Here is a 12,409-nt window from a genome sequence, read left to right as displayed (position 1 = left end):
TGTTTCTTTTTTCGCAGTTAAATAATTTCAGGGGGTCAAAAAAGAACGTCGAGGAATCGAGCTGACAGCGTGGGCGTTATTTGGTTTAAATGGAGAACGTGCAATAAATTTCTGAACCGTCTTTCGGTAAGGCAGTATAAAATACATTTGAAGTAGCGGATCGAAAATACACGGAAGTGTACCCATAAATGCCAGAGTGTATTGTGATATAAGGATTTGGTCGCCTGGAAAATTTATTTAAAGGTGGAGTAGGCTCAATTTGTTTGTTTTAAATGACAGAAAATAGACCCTAATGGCCGAATATGACTGTAAAAAAATTTTGAAAAATTTTCTAAATTTTTTATGATTTTTTCATTTTTCAAAAATCAAAAAAACAGCCGAATTAAATTTGAGTGACGTCATTTTCGATATTTTTGCATTTTCAGTTCTGTCGTTATTTTTTTAATTGTCGTTTTTAGGCCAATTTTGAAATTTTAAAGTGCCTGAAAAATTGGCAAACGGTGTTTTAAATCGCATATAGAAGAAAAAATAATGAAAACCCAAAGAATTTGGCCGCGAAAATATCGAAAATGACGTCACTCATTTGCGCGGGAATTCAAATTAAATTCGGTCGTGTCTTTGATTTGGGAAATATTTTTAAAAAAATTATTTAATTTTGAATTTTTTTTAAACAATTACATTTGGTCATTGATGAATTTCCTTACCGGAATACTTATTCCAACAATACATAAATGTAACAGGAACATAGCAGACAAGTGGTAAGATAACTTGAAAAGTTAGGCCCTGAATCCAAAAATTATATTAAAGGTGGAGTAGCGCCAGTGGGGAAAGTGTTAAAAACGACTAATATGGTGCCAAAATGACCGAATATCATAATAAAACAATTCAAAAAAATGTTTGAAAATTTTTTATTTATTGTCAAAAAATGACAATTAATTATTTTTTGCCACTCATAATTTTGGAAGTCGACCAAAAAAAAATATTTTTCAGAAATTTTGGAACTTTGCTAAAACGTCTTAAGATTCCTAAAAACTTTTTTATTTCAAAAATTCTAGAAGTTTGCAGTAATTTCTCTCTTTTTAAAAATATTCAGATCTTTCATAGATTTTTTCAAATTTTTAAAAAATCTAGATTTTTAGAACATTTCAGAACTTTCCAGCCAAAGTTCTCAATGTTTTTTTTTCAATAGTCCAGTCTTTCCATAATTGTCTCAAGTTATCTAGAAGTTTCTTCAAACAGGGGTCGCCACAATGCGTACTACAGTACCCTTACAACATCCTCATATAACCAGTACCCAATCTTCTCTCTTATCCCTTCATATTCTGTAAAAAGACACAACATCTTTTTTTTTTCAATTACAGTTACCCTACAGTATTTCTACAGTAATGCGACAGTACCTCGATCATATTTGACAATTGCAGAACAGTCGATTGCCACACCCAGTATGTCTTGGAAAGAGAGATGCTCATTTTTTTTCTAAAAATTCAGACTATAAATTACAAAATAGACAGACGTATTTGTATTTACGTTTTTTATATGTGAGTAATAATATTAATCACGAGTACGATACTTACCAAATGCATAACAGGAAAAGTAATATAAACGAATAAGAACAGACACTGTTTTCTCGAGGAAAATACGCATCTCTGTTGTAATTTCCTGTTTTTCGTATGTAGCAACACGTATATAATACATACCCCAAAAAACTATATTACTGTTTAACGTGAACACATATATCAAAAATGGTAGCGTCATTGGTTTTGGCTAACATTTTCTCCAAAATCGGCTTTTGTGCAAGTTTTCTAGCAAACTTCTTCATCATTTATTTGACCGTGTTCTTTGTCGAAAATGTCGTCGGAACGTATAAAAAAATGGTCATAATCTTTGCATCGCTGGGAATCATTTTTTCGATAATTGAAGTATTGGCCAGGCCGTTCGCTCATAACTTCAATAACTACCTCATGTACTTTAGTTTTAATTTTTGGATGAAATCTAGAGAAATACCAGAGATTCTTATAATGGTATGGGCTGGCCTGTATGCAACTATACTTGCATTTATCACCAATCAGTTTGTATATCGACATTCTTGCCTGATGGCTACAAACCTGAAAAAGTCATTTGACGGAGTCGGTGGGGTAATGCTGATGATGTATCCTATCCTTCCAGGAGCACTGTATTCGGGGTCATTTTATATATTCTGTTTACCAGACAATGCGGCAGATTCCTATGTCAGGTAAGTGTATTTCAAGGAAGCAGGGCACGGTGGTATGTAGATTCTCAATCGCTTTGGTCATGTGTAGGGCTGTGCAACCGGACGTCCGGTTTTTTCGGACGTCCGAAAAACCGGACGCCGGACGTCCGAATTCGTCCGAATTCGTCCGATTGCACAGCCCTAGTCATGTGCTCTATCGAACATGACCAAAGCGATTGAGAATTTTATTGTAGTCATTTTTCATTTGCATCGAACAACATTAATATATTTTATAGAGAGGAAATACTAATCAACTACGGACTAGTGATAACAGAAGTTCCACGGTTCTTAGCTCTACCGTACAATCCGGATAATACAGTGAGATGGAGCAGCGTTTATTATTTTGTCGGTGCAGTTTCAATTGTATCAGTTCATTACGCTGTCATTTTTTACTATGGCTTGAAAATGCACTTCAACATGAAACAGCAGCTCTTGAAGTTCTCATCCAAAAACCGAAAGCTTCAACGTCAATTTTTCAAGGCGTTAGTTTTTCAAAGCATCGGCCCGACGGTATTTTTGATAGTACCAGCTGTCCCAGTCTTACTCTGTCCCGTAATTGGATCAGATTTTCATTTGAAGTTCAGTTGGCAGACGGGATGGTTGTATTCTCTAATTGGACTTTACCCTCCATTTGATAGCATTTCATTCATGATGATTGTGACGGAATATCGGAAGATCATTGCAGGTTTGCGGAGTTGAACTTTTTTCAGTTGAACTTTTTTCACAGAATTTTTTGTTCAGAAAGATACTTGAGCTTTCATTTAAAACGTGGAATGGAGAACAAGCAAATAAATCATTATTACATATATACAAAAAAAAATGTTTCATCGTTTGTTACAATTATAGTTTAAAAAATAGTAGGAACTGAGAATTCGAATGCGAAGAATCAGGGAAAAGATAACATTTAAACAGCCAACAGTTTGCTCATGCATGACCCAAAAAAAATAGTAACAGCTGTTAATTGCACAAAAGAAGCGGTCGCACTCTAATGGTGTATTTATGGAGTTTTTGCAAAATCCAAACATTACAAGTTGATCCAATAAACCATCAGGTATGAGGTATAAGGTATGCTTCTCATTAGGCAAAGAAGCTATTAATTGAACAGATTTGTTTTGTTGAAAAAGTCAGAACATTGGAGATGAGAAGTTCATTGAACCAAAAATATCAAAAAAAAATAGGTATTTTCTTTTGAAATCACCATAAACAAATTTCTATATCGCTCGGAAGTTTGATTTCAAAATTTGTGTCTTTCAGCACATTTTGGGTAAATACGTACGAAATATTTAAAACCGTTAGTCCTCCTTTACAGGTGGTGTAGTCCAATTTTTAATAGCCTTATTAGACCCAAAATTGTCTGAAAATACCGAATTTCATAATTAAATTTATCGAAAACTTCTCAAAAAAAAGTTATGACGGCTCACAAAATGGCCTAAATAAAATTAGTTAAAATTTGAAATTTGACTGACTTGTGAATGTCGCAGCCGCTGAAAACATTTTTTTTTGAAATCACCGTCAAATTTTGAGTATACAATTTTTTTTTTTTGAGTATACAAATTTTATCTCGCATTTTAAACTTGACCTATGTAGGTATTTTAAAATCAATGGACAAAAAGATTTAGTAAAACAATTTCAAAAACATAGACAAGTTGGTCAAATTTCAAACTTTAACTAATTTCAGGACATTTTTAAGCCGCCATAACTTTTTTTTTGAGAAGTTTTAAATATGAAATTTCCTTTTTCAAAAAATTTTGAGTCTAATAAAGCAACTTGAAAAATTAGACTACACCACCTTTAAAACCAAAAATATGGGCAAATGCTAGTTCGGGGCCAAATTTTGCATAGCGATTGTTGTTACATCCGCCAGCACAAGTGGAGTCACCGCAGTTTGTCGGAATACTCGACGTTTGGCATAAGCCAGTATATCTGAAAAAAATGATGTTAATTTGGACGATGACAGGTTAAAAATCTTTAAAGATGGAGTGGCTCCAGTAAGGGCTTGCAAACAAATTTTTCCGACAAATTGGCAAATTGCCGGAATTGAATATACCGGCAAATCGGCAAACCGGCCAATTGCCGATTTGTCAAATTTGCCGGAAATTTATGTCAAATTTTGGTGTTGCTCTTTTTTTTGGAAATTTTCGAAATTCAATATTAATCGGCAAAATTGTACGCATCCTATGAATGTTCCAACATCTATTTTGAAAAGCAAGCAAATTCTATGAAAATATCTAAAGAAACCTGGAAAAAATTGGAAAAAGCGCAGCTTTAAGTGTCTCAGTCTTCGTATAAAAAATCACTCTAAACAGTTTCGGCAAATTGCCAGAAATGAAAATATCCGGCAAATCGGCAAACCGGCAAATTGCCGGAATTAGAAATTTCCGGCAAATCGGCAAAGTGCCGGGAATGAAAATTGACAATTTGCCGATTTGCCGAATTTGTCGAAAAAAAAATTGCCGAACGGCAATTGCTTATCTCTGGCCGACTAATGTTCAAATAATGGGTGAGCGGCAAACGATTATTCCGGCAAATCGGCAAACCGAAAATTTGCCGATAGAGATTTGAACATGCGACTGTGCTATAGATTTTTCGAAAAGTGGCAAAAACTCAGTAATTGCCACTTTTTGACTATAACATGTTAAAAATTTTCTAAGATATTCGAACATTTTGGCACCATAGGAATAATTTTTAACAATCTCCTATTTTTCCGCAAAATTTGCGATTTAAAATCAAAACTGTTTGAATTGAAAATTTAAAAAAAAACTCACTAATCAACACAGTCCGGTAGTTTTTGACAATTAAAATCGTTGGAATAGGATTCAGCGCAGGATACATTGCAATTGTCAACCCAATGGTTTCTCCTATAATCTCGTTCGACTTTCTCATAAATATTGTCAGGTAAATCGCGGTTGCAGGAATATGCATCAAGAGGACTGGAATCGACGTTTGCAGAATTAGAGCAAGTAGTAATTGCTGCTGAATGCTTTTGAACTTGTCAGAAGAAGTTGACTGTGACATCAAGTTTTTCATTACCAAATAAGCTTTTAGACCGAAGAACACCATAATTGAGTTGGAAAATCCCTGGAGCAAAGATTTGTTTAGAGCTTAAGCCTAATCTAAAACGCACAATTAAGCCCATTGCAATCAGACATGACCTTGCAGCCTTCCAACTGAAAAAATGCTCGGTCATTGAGTTGGCGTATTTGGGCCAGAACAATGGCCCCACATAGTAGAGATCATTAATAGTTGAGAGGTTTTTGACAAGTGGTGGATAGTTTTCACTGAAAATTTTAGTTTTTGAGATTAATTTTCTTTGAAATAATTTCAGGGAAAATTGAAAAATTGGAAATTGTAAAACAAAAAAATTTTAAGAAAATTTATGTAAATTCTATAAATTTTTTAACAGGTATATTTTTACGGTAATAATTTTAGTTAGGATTGGGCTGAGGCTTAGGCTTAGGCTCAGGCTTAGGAAGAAAAAAGAGAAAAAAAATTCCAAGAAGTTTCAAAAAATTCTGCAAAAAAAAAGAAAAAAAGCGACAAAAAATCGGAAAACATGGGGCATTCTGAAATCGAAAAAAAAACACAAAAAAAAGGGCAAAAAAGGACCAAAAAAGATAAAAGTTTAAAAAAATAGCGAAAATTTTTTTTGACAGTGTTGGGGAGTTTAACTCATATTTAGACGCTACTCCACCTTGAAGCTGTGGAATATAATTTAAAAAAAATTTCATTTGTATATTCTGAAAGCTTTTTTGGGAGTTTTTTTTTATTCGTTCAAAAAAAAAAAATTTTCTTTGAAAATTTTTTTTACACAATTTTCAAATTTTTTTCAAAATCAAAACTTCTAAAAAAATTTCCTCTTATATAATTTTCACTTCTTTTTACTACTTTGAAACTTTTCGATGCTCTCACTTTATGAATCGATCAGTTTGCTCGTCGGCCCGCATTAAAAATCCGGCTGTACACATAAATGTTATTCCGTTCAGCAATGGTATCATAAACCATGGCACAATTTTCCACGAATCGAATGTTTTCAATAGATTGCTCCTGAAACATTGGTAGACTTTAATGCTCCAAATATTTGAGCTTACTTTGTGATACTGAGGTATCGATAAATAAAATGAAGGGCCAGAATAGCAACTGACATACCAAAGAAGCCAATAAAAAGCACTGTGATAGTTAAAATTGGCGGGCAAAAAAATTATTTTTGAAAACTTACGATTTAGAGTGCACGCTGCATATTTCGGAAAAATAGATTCTCTCCAGTTCATGATTATTAAAAATGCAGACTCTTTTGTAAGCATAATCTAGAAAAATCATACTTTGTATTTTTTTTATTAGGCAAAATGAAAATTGTCGAATTTATTCATTTTCTGTATTTACGAAAAACATTGCCGATTGTCAGAGTTTTTCTAATTTTCCAAAAGTGCCAAAAATTTACAGACTACTAGAATTTTTTCCTTTTTTTTGACGGATATTGCTAGTTGCCAAAAAATGTTAAAAATTAATTGCCGACTGCCGGAAATTTAAAATTTCAGTATTTGCTGAACTGCTGAAATCTGGCTGTAACCGTTTGCCGAACATTTCTGAAATTGCATGACATTTACTGAAATCCGGCGTCAAAAATACGTGAAAATCTGAAATTGAGATATTGCCGGTTGCCAAAAAACTGACAATTGCCAAAAATATTTGTAAGATTTTAAAATCAAAATTTTTCAAAATTGACGATTGCCGGAATATTTAATTTTCAATAATTGTCGGAATTTATGAAAACCAAAAAATGTGGGAATTTATATATACTTTTGGTAATTGCCAAGAATGCCAGAAATTTAAAATTGAAATTTCGGCAAAATTTTCAATGTACGGAAATTCAAATTTTGGGTAATTGTAGAAAAATCTAGAGTTTCCGAAATCCGGCAAAATTGCCGATTGCCGGATTTTTTAATTTTTGGCAATTGAAAAAATTGCCTAAAAATTTTAAAAATCCGACAACTGCCGATTGGCAAAAGTTCTGAAATCCAGCAAATTTACACAGTTGCCGGAAATGTCAGAAACTGGCAAACTTTGAAATTGGTGAATTTCGGAAATTTTTTGTAATTGCCGGGATCGGCTGAAACTCCAAAAAATTCTGACAATTGCCAAAATTTTAGGTTGTCAGAATTTTCAATAAAGCGAAACTGTCCATTTCCAAAAATTTTAAATTTTATAGCATTCCAGTTTTGCAAATTTTCAATTTAATCTATTTTATTCAAATTTAAAAAAAACTCACCGGTTTCTCCGCAAAATACAAAATCGCATAGGTTAGCTCAAAAATGTTTATATAAATCATAAGATACTTATAGGCTCCAAGAGATGCTGGCGACTTTTTGAGTATCAAAAGTATTAGGACAGTGTTTATAAAAATCGCGCAAATTACCGAGGAATTCAGAAAAATCGCATCGTTGAGTTGCATTATTGGCTTGTAAAAAAAATGAACATAACGATTCGGGTGTAGATAGACACCCCAATTCACAGATGCGCCAAATTTTGTCTGAGGTGCTAACCAATTTCCGGTATTGTATAGGTATCTGAATACCGTTTCCGATAACTCTATTTGATGTAACTAGAACATTTTTTTTTTCGAGTTTTTCTCTTCGGACAGTAATGAGAAATGGATTGATTAATCTTATTTTTGGTGTAACATTATAAAGGAGGAGTCAAAAAAGAACGTCGTGGAATCGAGCTGACCGCGTGGGCGTTATTTGGTCTAAATGAAACACATGCAACAAAATTCTGGATCGTCTTTCGGTAAGGCAATATAAAATACATTTGAAGTAGCGGATCGAAAATACACGGAAGTGTACCCATAAATGCCAGAGTGTATTGGGATATTAGGATTTGATCGCCTGGAAATTTTATTTAAAAGTGGAGTAGGCTCAATTTTTTAATTATTATACTCGAAATTGTCTGAAAAGACCGAATTTCACAATGAAGCATATTGAAAACTTGCCAAAAAAGTTTTGGCGGCTCAAGATATGGCCTGAAATTAGTTAAAATTTAAAATTTGAACAATTATTTTTATTTTAAATGACAGAAAATTTACCCTAATAGCCGAATATGACTGTAAAATGTTTTTTGAAACATTTCCAAAATTTTTTATGATTTTTTCATTTTTTCAAAAATCAAAAAAAAACAGCCGAATTAAATTTGAGTGACGTCATTTTTGATGTTCTTGCATTTTCATTTCTGTCGTTTTTTTAATTGTCGTTTTTAGGCCAATTTTGAAATTTTAAAGTGCCTGAAAAAGTGGCAAACGGTGTTTTAAATCGCACACACAGAAGAAAAAATAATGAAAAACCCGAAGAATTTGGCCAGACAACTCGGAAATTTCGAAAATGAGGTCACTCATTTGCGCGGGAATTCAAATTTAATTCGGCTGTTTTTCTTTTTTTTTTTGATTTTGGAAGAATTTTTAAAATCATTAAAAACTTTTTAAAAAAATGTTTAACATTTACATTCGGTCTTAAATGAATTTCGGTACTTATGGGTTTCGTTCCCCCCCAGTATGTTTTCCATAGTTTTTAATAGAGACGTGAACTTTTTTTTCATTCTCAGGCTTAGGAAGATGGTTTCCTAAGCCTGAAAATGAAAACAGTATTAAAATAAACTTTCACGTGTGGATTAAAATTAAAAATTCAGTATTAAATAATTGAATGAACATTTTGGGGGGAACGAAACCCATAAGTACCTGAATTTCCTTACCAGAATACTTATTCCAACAATACATAAAAGTAACAGGAACATAGCAGACAAGTGGTAAGATAACTTGAAAAGTTAGACCCTGAATCCAAAAATTATATTAAAAGTGGAGTAGCGCCAGTGGGAAAAGTGTTAAAAACTACGTCTATGGTGCCAAAATGACCGAATATCATAATAAAATTTTTCAAAAAAAAAAATGTTTTTGAAAATTTTTTATTTACTGTCAAAAAGTGACAATTACTCAGTTTTTGCCACTCATAATTTTGGAAGTCGACCAAAAAAAAAAGTTTTTTCCTACATTTTTATACTGTAATTTTGTTTTAATTATTTGTATTACAACATTGTAGGGGTCGAGAAATTGAGATATTGCTTAGAATTTTCTTAAAATCATATTCTCATATTTTTCAAAATTTTGGCACTTTTCCAAAACTTTGACCGGAAATTATGGAAAATCTAAAAAAAAAATATTTGAAAATTTTTTTGGAGTGCTTTATTATGATATTCGGTTGTCTTGGATCATTATAAATGTATTTAGACAAAATCCCCACTGGCGCTACTCCATATTTAAACATTTTTTCCTCCATTTCCCACCTTGATCAATGTCTTCAGCATGATTCGGGTCTGACTAGAAATGCTAGATGAAATAGTAGAATTCAATATTTTCATAGCAACATGCTTCCAGTAACTGCCAATTATTGGCACGTACAGTGTCGCTGTAGCGCATGCCAATGTATTGATTGTCATGCAAATGTGATGAGAATTTGCAAATCCTCCAAAAACTTTGTAAACTTCGAGTTGATATGTTGGATGTAAACTTAGAGTCTCCTTATATACCTCGGCGTGGTTTTGAGAAGGGATATAAGTTAAGATCTGAAACTTGTATTTATATTGTTTGTATTTATAGTAGGTAATTTGAATTTTCCGCCAAATTTTAGAAAATTTGAAATTTGTAAATTTCTCACATAAACTAAAATTGGAATCAAATAGTGCCACGTAAACTTCATCGTTTCCAGATTAGACTTTCTAGAATCAAAATATTTCAGACACATAGTACGGTAGAAGAGTGCATGTAGGTTGATGAAGCCGGTTACTGTAATCATTACCTAAATTTGAATGAATTTTAGAATTATTGATAAAACGTTACATTACCAAGAGTAGAACATAGGAGTTGAAACAGAAAGATGGGCCAATAAATTTGCAAAATCCATCACAGAGGAGAGGCATTGATTGTTTGTTGTTGACATTTCTGAAATTTATAATGCACTTGGCAAAACGTTGCCTAAGTTTGGAAGAAAATTTCCGAAGTTTGGCAGAAAATTGCCAAAATTTTGTAGAAAATTGCCAAAATTTTGTAGAAAATTGCCAGAGTATGGCAAAAAGTTGTCAGAGTTTGGCAGAAAGCTCTCAAAGTTTGGGAGAAAGTAGCCAAAGATTAGTAGAACGTTGCCAAAAATTTTCCAGAAAATTGCCAAAATTTAGTAGAAAGTTTCCAAAATTTGGCAGAAAATTGCCAAAGTACGGCAGAAAGTTGCCAAAGTTTAATAGAAAGTTGCCAAAGTTTTGCAGAAAAGGCCAGAATTTGATAAAAAATCGCCAACGTTTAGCAGAAAGTTGCCAGAGTATGGCAGAAAGTTGACAAAGTTTGGCAGAAAGGAGCCAAAATTTAGTAGAAACTTGCCGAAATATGGGAGAAACTTGACAGAGTTTAGTATAAACTTGCCAAAGTTTGGTAGAAAATTGCCCAAAATTTGGTAGAAACTTGCCAAAATTTAGTAGAAACTTGCCAAAATTTGGCAGACCTCTGTCAAATTTTGGCAGAAAATTAGCCAAGTTTGGCAGAAAGTTGCCAAAGTTTGCCAGAAAATTGCTAAATTTTTGGTTTAAAATTGCCAAAGATTAGCAGACAGAAAGGTGCCAAAAATTTGCCACAACTGCCAAAATTTGGCTTTGAAATTTGCCAAAGTATCGGAGAAAGTTGCCAAAGTTTGGTAGAAAGTTGCCAGTTTCACAGAAAATTGGCCAAGTTTGGCAGAAAATTGCCAAAGTTAAGCAGAAAATTGCCAAAATTTGGCTTTGAAAGTTGCCAAAGTATCGGAGAAAGTTGCCTAAGTTTGGAAGAAAACTGCCAACGTTTTACAGAAAGTTGCCAAATTTCGGTAGAAAGTTGCCATAATTTGGCAGAATAATGCCAAAATATTGGCAGAATATTGCCAAAATGTAGCAAAAAGTTGCCAACATTTTGCAGAAAGTGGTCAAAATTTGGTAGAAAATTGCCTGTTTGGCAGAACATTTCCAAATTTTTTTACAGAAAGTTGCCAGGGTTTGGCAGAAAGTAACCCCCAAATGTCAAGTAGATTTTTTTTCAATTTCATGACAAGTTTTGAGATTAAAAAAACAAACGATGCACCCTATTATTATAGTTTTCAAATATGTGCGTGCAAAAAACAAAGTGGAAATTTGTTTTCAACATAAGAGTTTCTAATGAACATTTGATTTTTTGGTTTAAAAATTTTCTAATTGTTAAAAGGAAAGTTTCTAACAAAATTCATAGATTAACTGAAAATATTTTTCAAAAAAAAACTCACCTAACTTGCGTCACAAAAGCCGCCGTTGCCAATACAAAAAATCAACAGGTACATAGTAAAATGCAGGCATAGGCAAATGAAATAAAAAGTTGGCCAATAGGATCTAGATACAAGCTGTAAAAGTTCCATGAGCGATATATGAGGTGGAATATAATGAAATTGGCTATGAGCTTGATGTCTGGTTGGATAATAATAATTCTGGGGTTGGATAATTCACAGAAAATGGAAATGGAAAAAAAGTGTAAATCAAATTTCAATTTTGCGAGTCAGAGCCGTAATAAGAGGGCGGGAACAATCACAAATCAGAAGCAAATCCAAAACTATGTTTTGTTGGAGATATGTTGGTTTTCCTGTGACCTAGTCTTCAAAATAGTTGTGAAAAGTCGAACAATTAGAAAACCGAACTCGATATTTGAAAAAAAAACATCGCAACCCTCCATTGATGCGAGCTGCTAACTAAAAATAGATAAATTGCGATTTGAGCCTAAGCCTAAGCCTGAAGCTAAGAATTAAGCCCAGCCTAGGCCTAATTCTAAGTCTCAGCCCAAGCCTCAGCCTTTGCCTAAGCCTAAGCCTAAAGCTAAGGCTAAGCCAACGCCTGGACGTAAAGCATGATCCTAAGGCCTGAGCCGTAGTCTAAGCCTAAGCCTAAAAAACCTGAGCCTTAGCCTTAGCCTAAATCTAAGCCTAAGTTTTAGCTTTAGCCTAAGCCTAAATCTAAGCCTAAGACTAAGCCTAGGCCTAGGCATAATTTTTCAATGTACACCAAATTGTAAAACAAATAAGTTTCTAGCAACTTTATTCATTTTCAGAAAAAAATTATTTTGGAGCAATAATA

General features: G+C 33.2%; 2 protein-coding genes and 2 pseudogenes across 4 annotated transcripts; 1 reads left to right on the top strand and 3 right to left on the bottom strand.

Annotated features, from left to right (window-relative positions):
• Nucleotides 1-27: 27 nt before the first annotated feature.
• Y19D10A.18 lies at nt 28-783 on the bottom strand (annotated as a pseudogene). The gene is made up of 2 exons: nt 705-783; nt 28-224 (listed from the first exon to the last, which is right to left on the bottom strand). Coding segments are annotated over exons 1-2 (276 nt in total).
• Nucleotides 784-1,742: 959 nt separating this feature from the next.
• Nucleotides 1,743-2,950, top strand: str-265 (Seven TM Receptor; the record flags this gene model as incomplete). Its single annotated transcript, NM_071259.2, has 2 exons — nt 1,743-2,233; nt 2,488-2,950. The coding sequence occupies 2 exons, from the start codon at nt 1,743-1,745 to the stop codon at nt 2,948-2,950; spliced, it is 954 nt and encodes a 317-aa protein (NP_503660.2).
• Nucleotides 2,951-4,067: 1,117 nt separating this feature from the next.
• Nucleotides 4,068-7,700, bottom strand: Y19D10A.2 (Serpentine receptor class r-10; the record flags this gene model as incomplete). Its single annotated transcript, NM_071258.2, has 7 exons — nt 4,068-4,174; nt 5,017-5,329; nt 5,376-5,529; nt 6,161-6,295; nt 6,340-6,418; nt 6,468-6,555; nt 7,518-7,700. The coding sequence occupies 7 exons, from the start codon at nt 7,698-7,700 to the stop codon at nt 4,068-4,070; spliced, it is 1,059 nt and encodes a 352-aa protein (NP_503659.2).
• A 230-nt stretch (nt 7,701-7,930) lies between these two features.
• On the bottom strand, nt 7,931-11,700 carry srd-76 (annotated as a pseudogene). Its single transcript has 6 exons — nt 11,572-11,700; nt 10,131-10,232; nt 9,949-10,089; nt 9,578-9,856; nt 8,990-9,068; nt 7,931-8,133 (listed from the first exon to the last, which is right to left on the bottom strand). Coding segments are annotated over exons 1-6 (933 nt in total).
• Nucleotides 11,701-12,409: the final 709 nt, after the last annotated feature.

Source organism: Caenorhabditis elegans, chromosome V (genome assembly GCF_000002985.6).
Source record: "Caenorhabditis elegans chromosome V".
NCBI classification, from domain to species: Eukaryota; Metazoa; Nematoda; class Chromadorea; order Rhabditida; family Rhabditidae; genus Caenorhabditis; species Caenorhabditis elegans.
The sequence above is the reverse complement of the archived record's forward strand: the minus strand, read 5'-3'. Positions and strand labels throughout refer to the sequence as shown.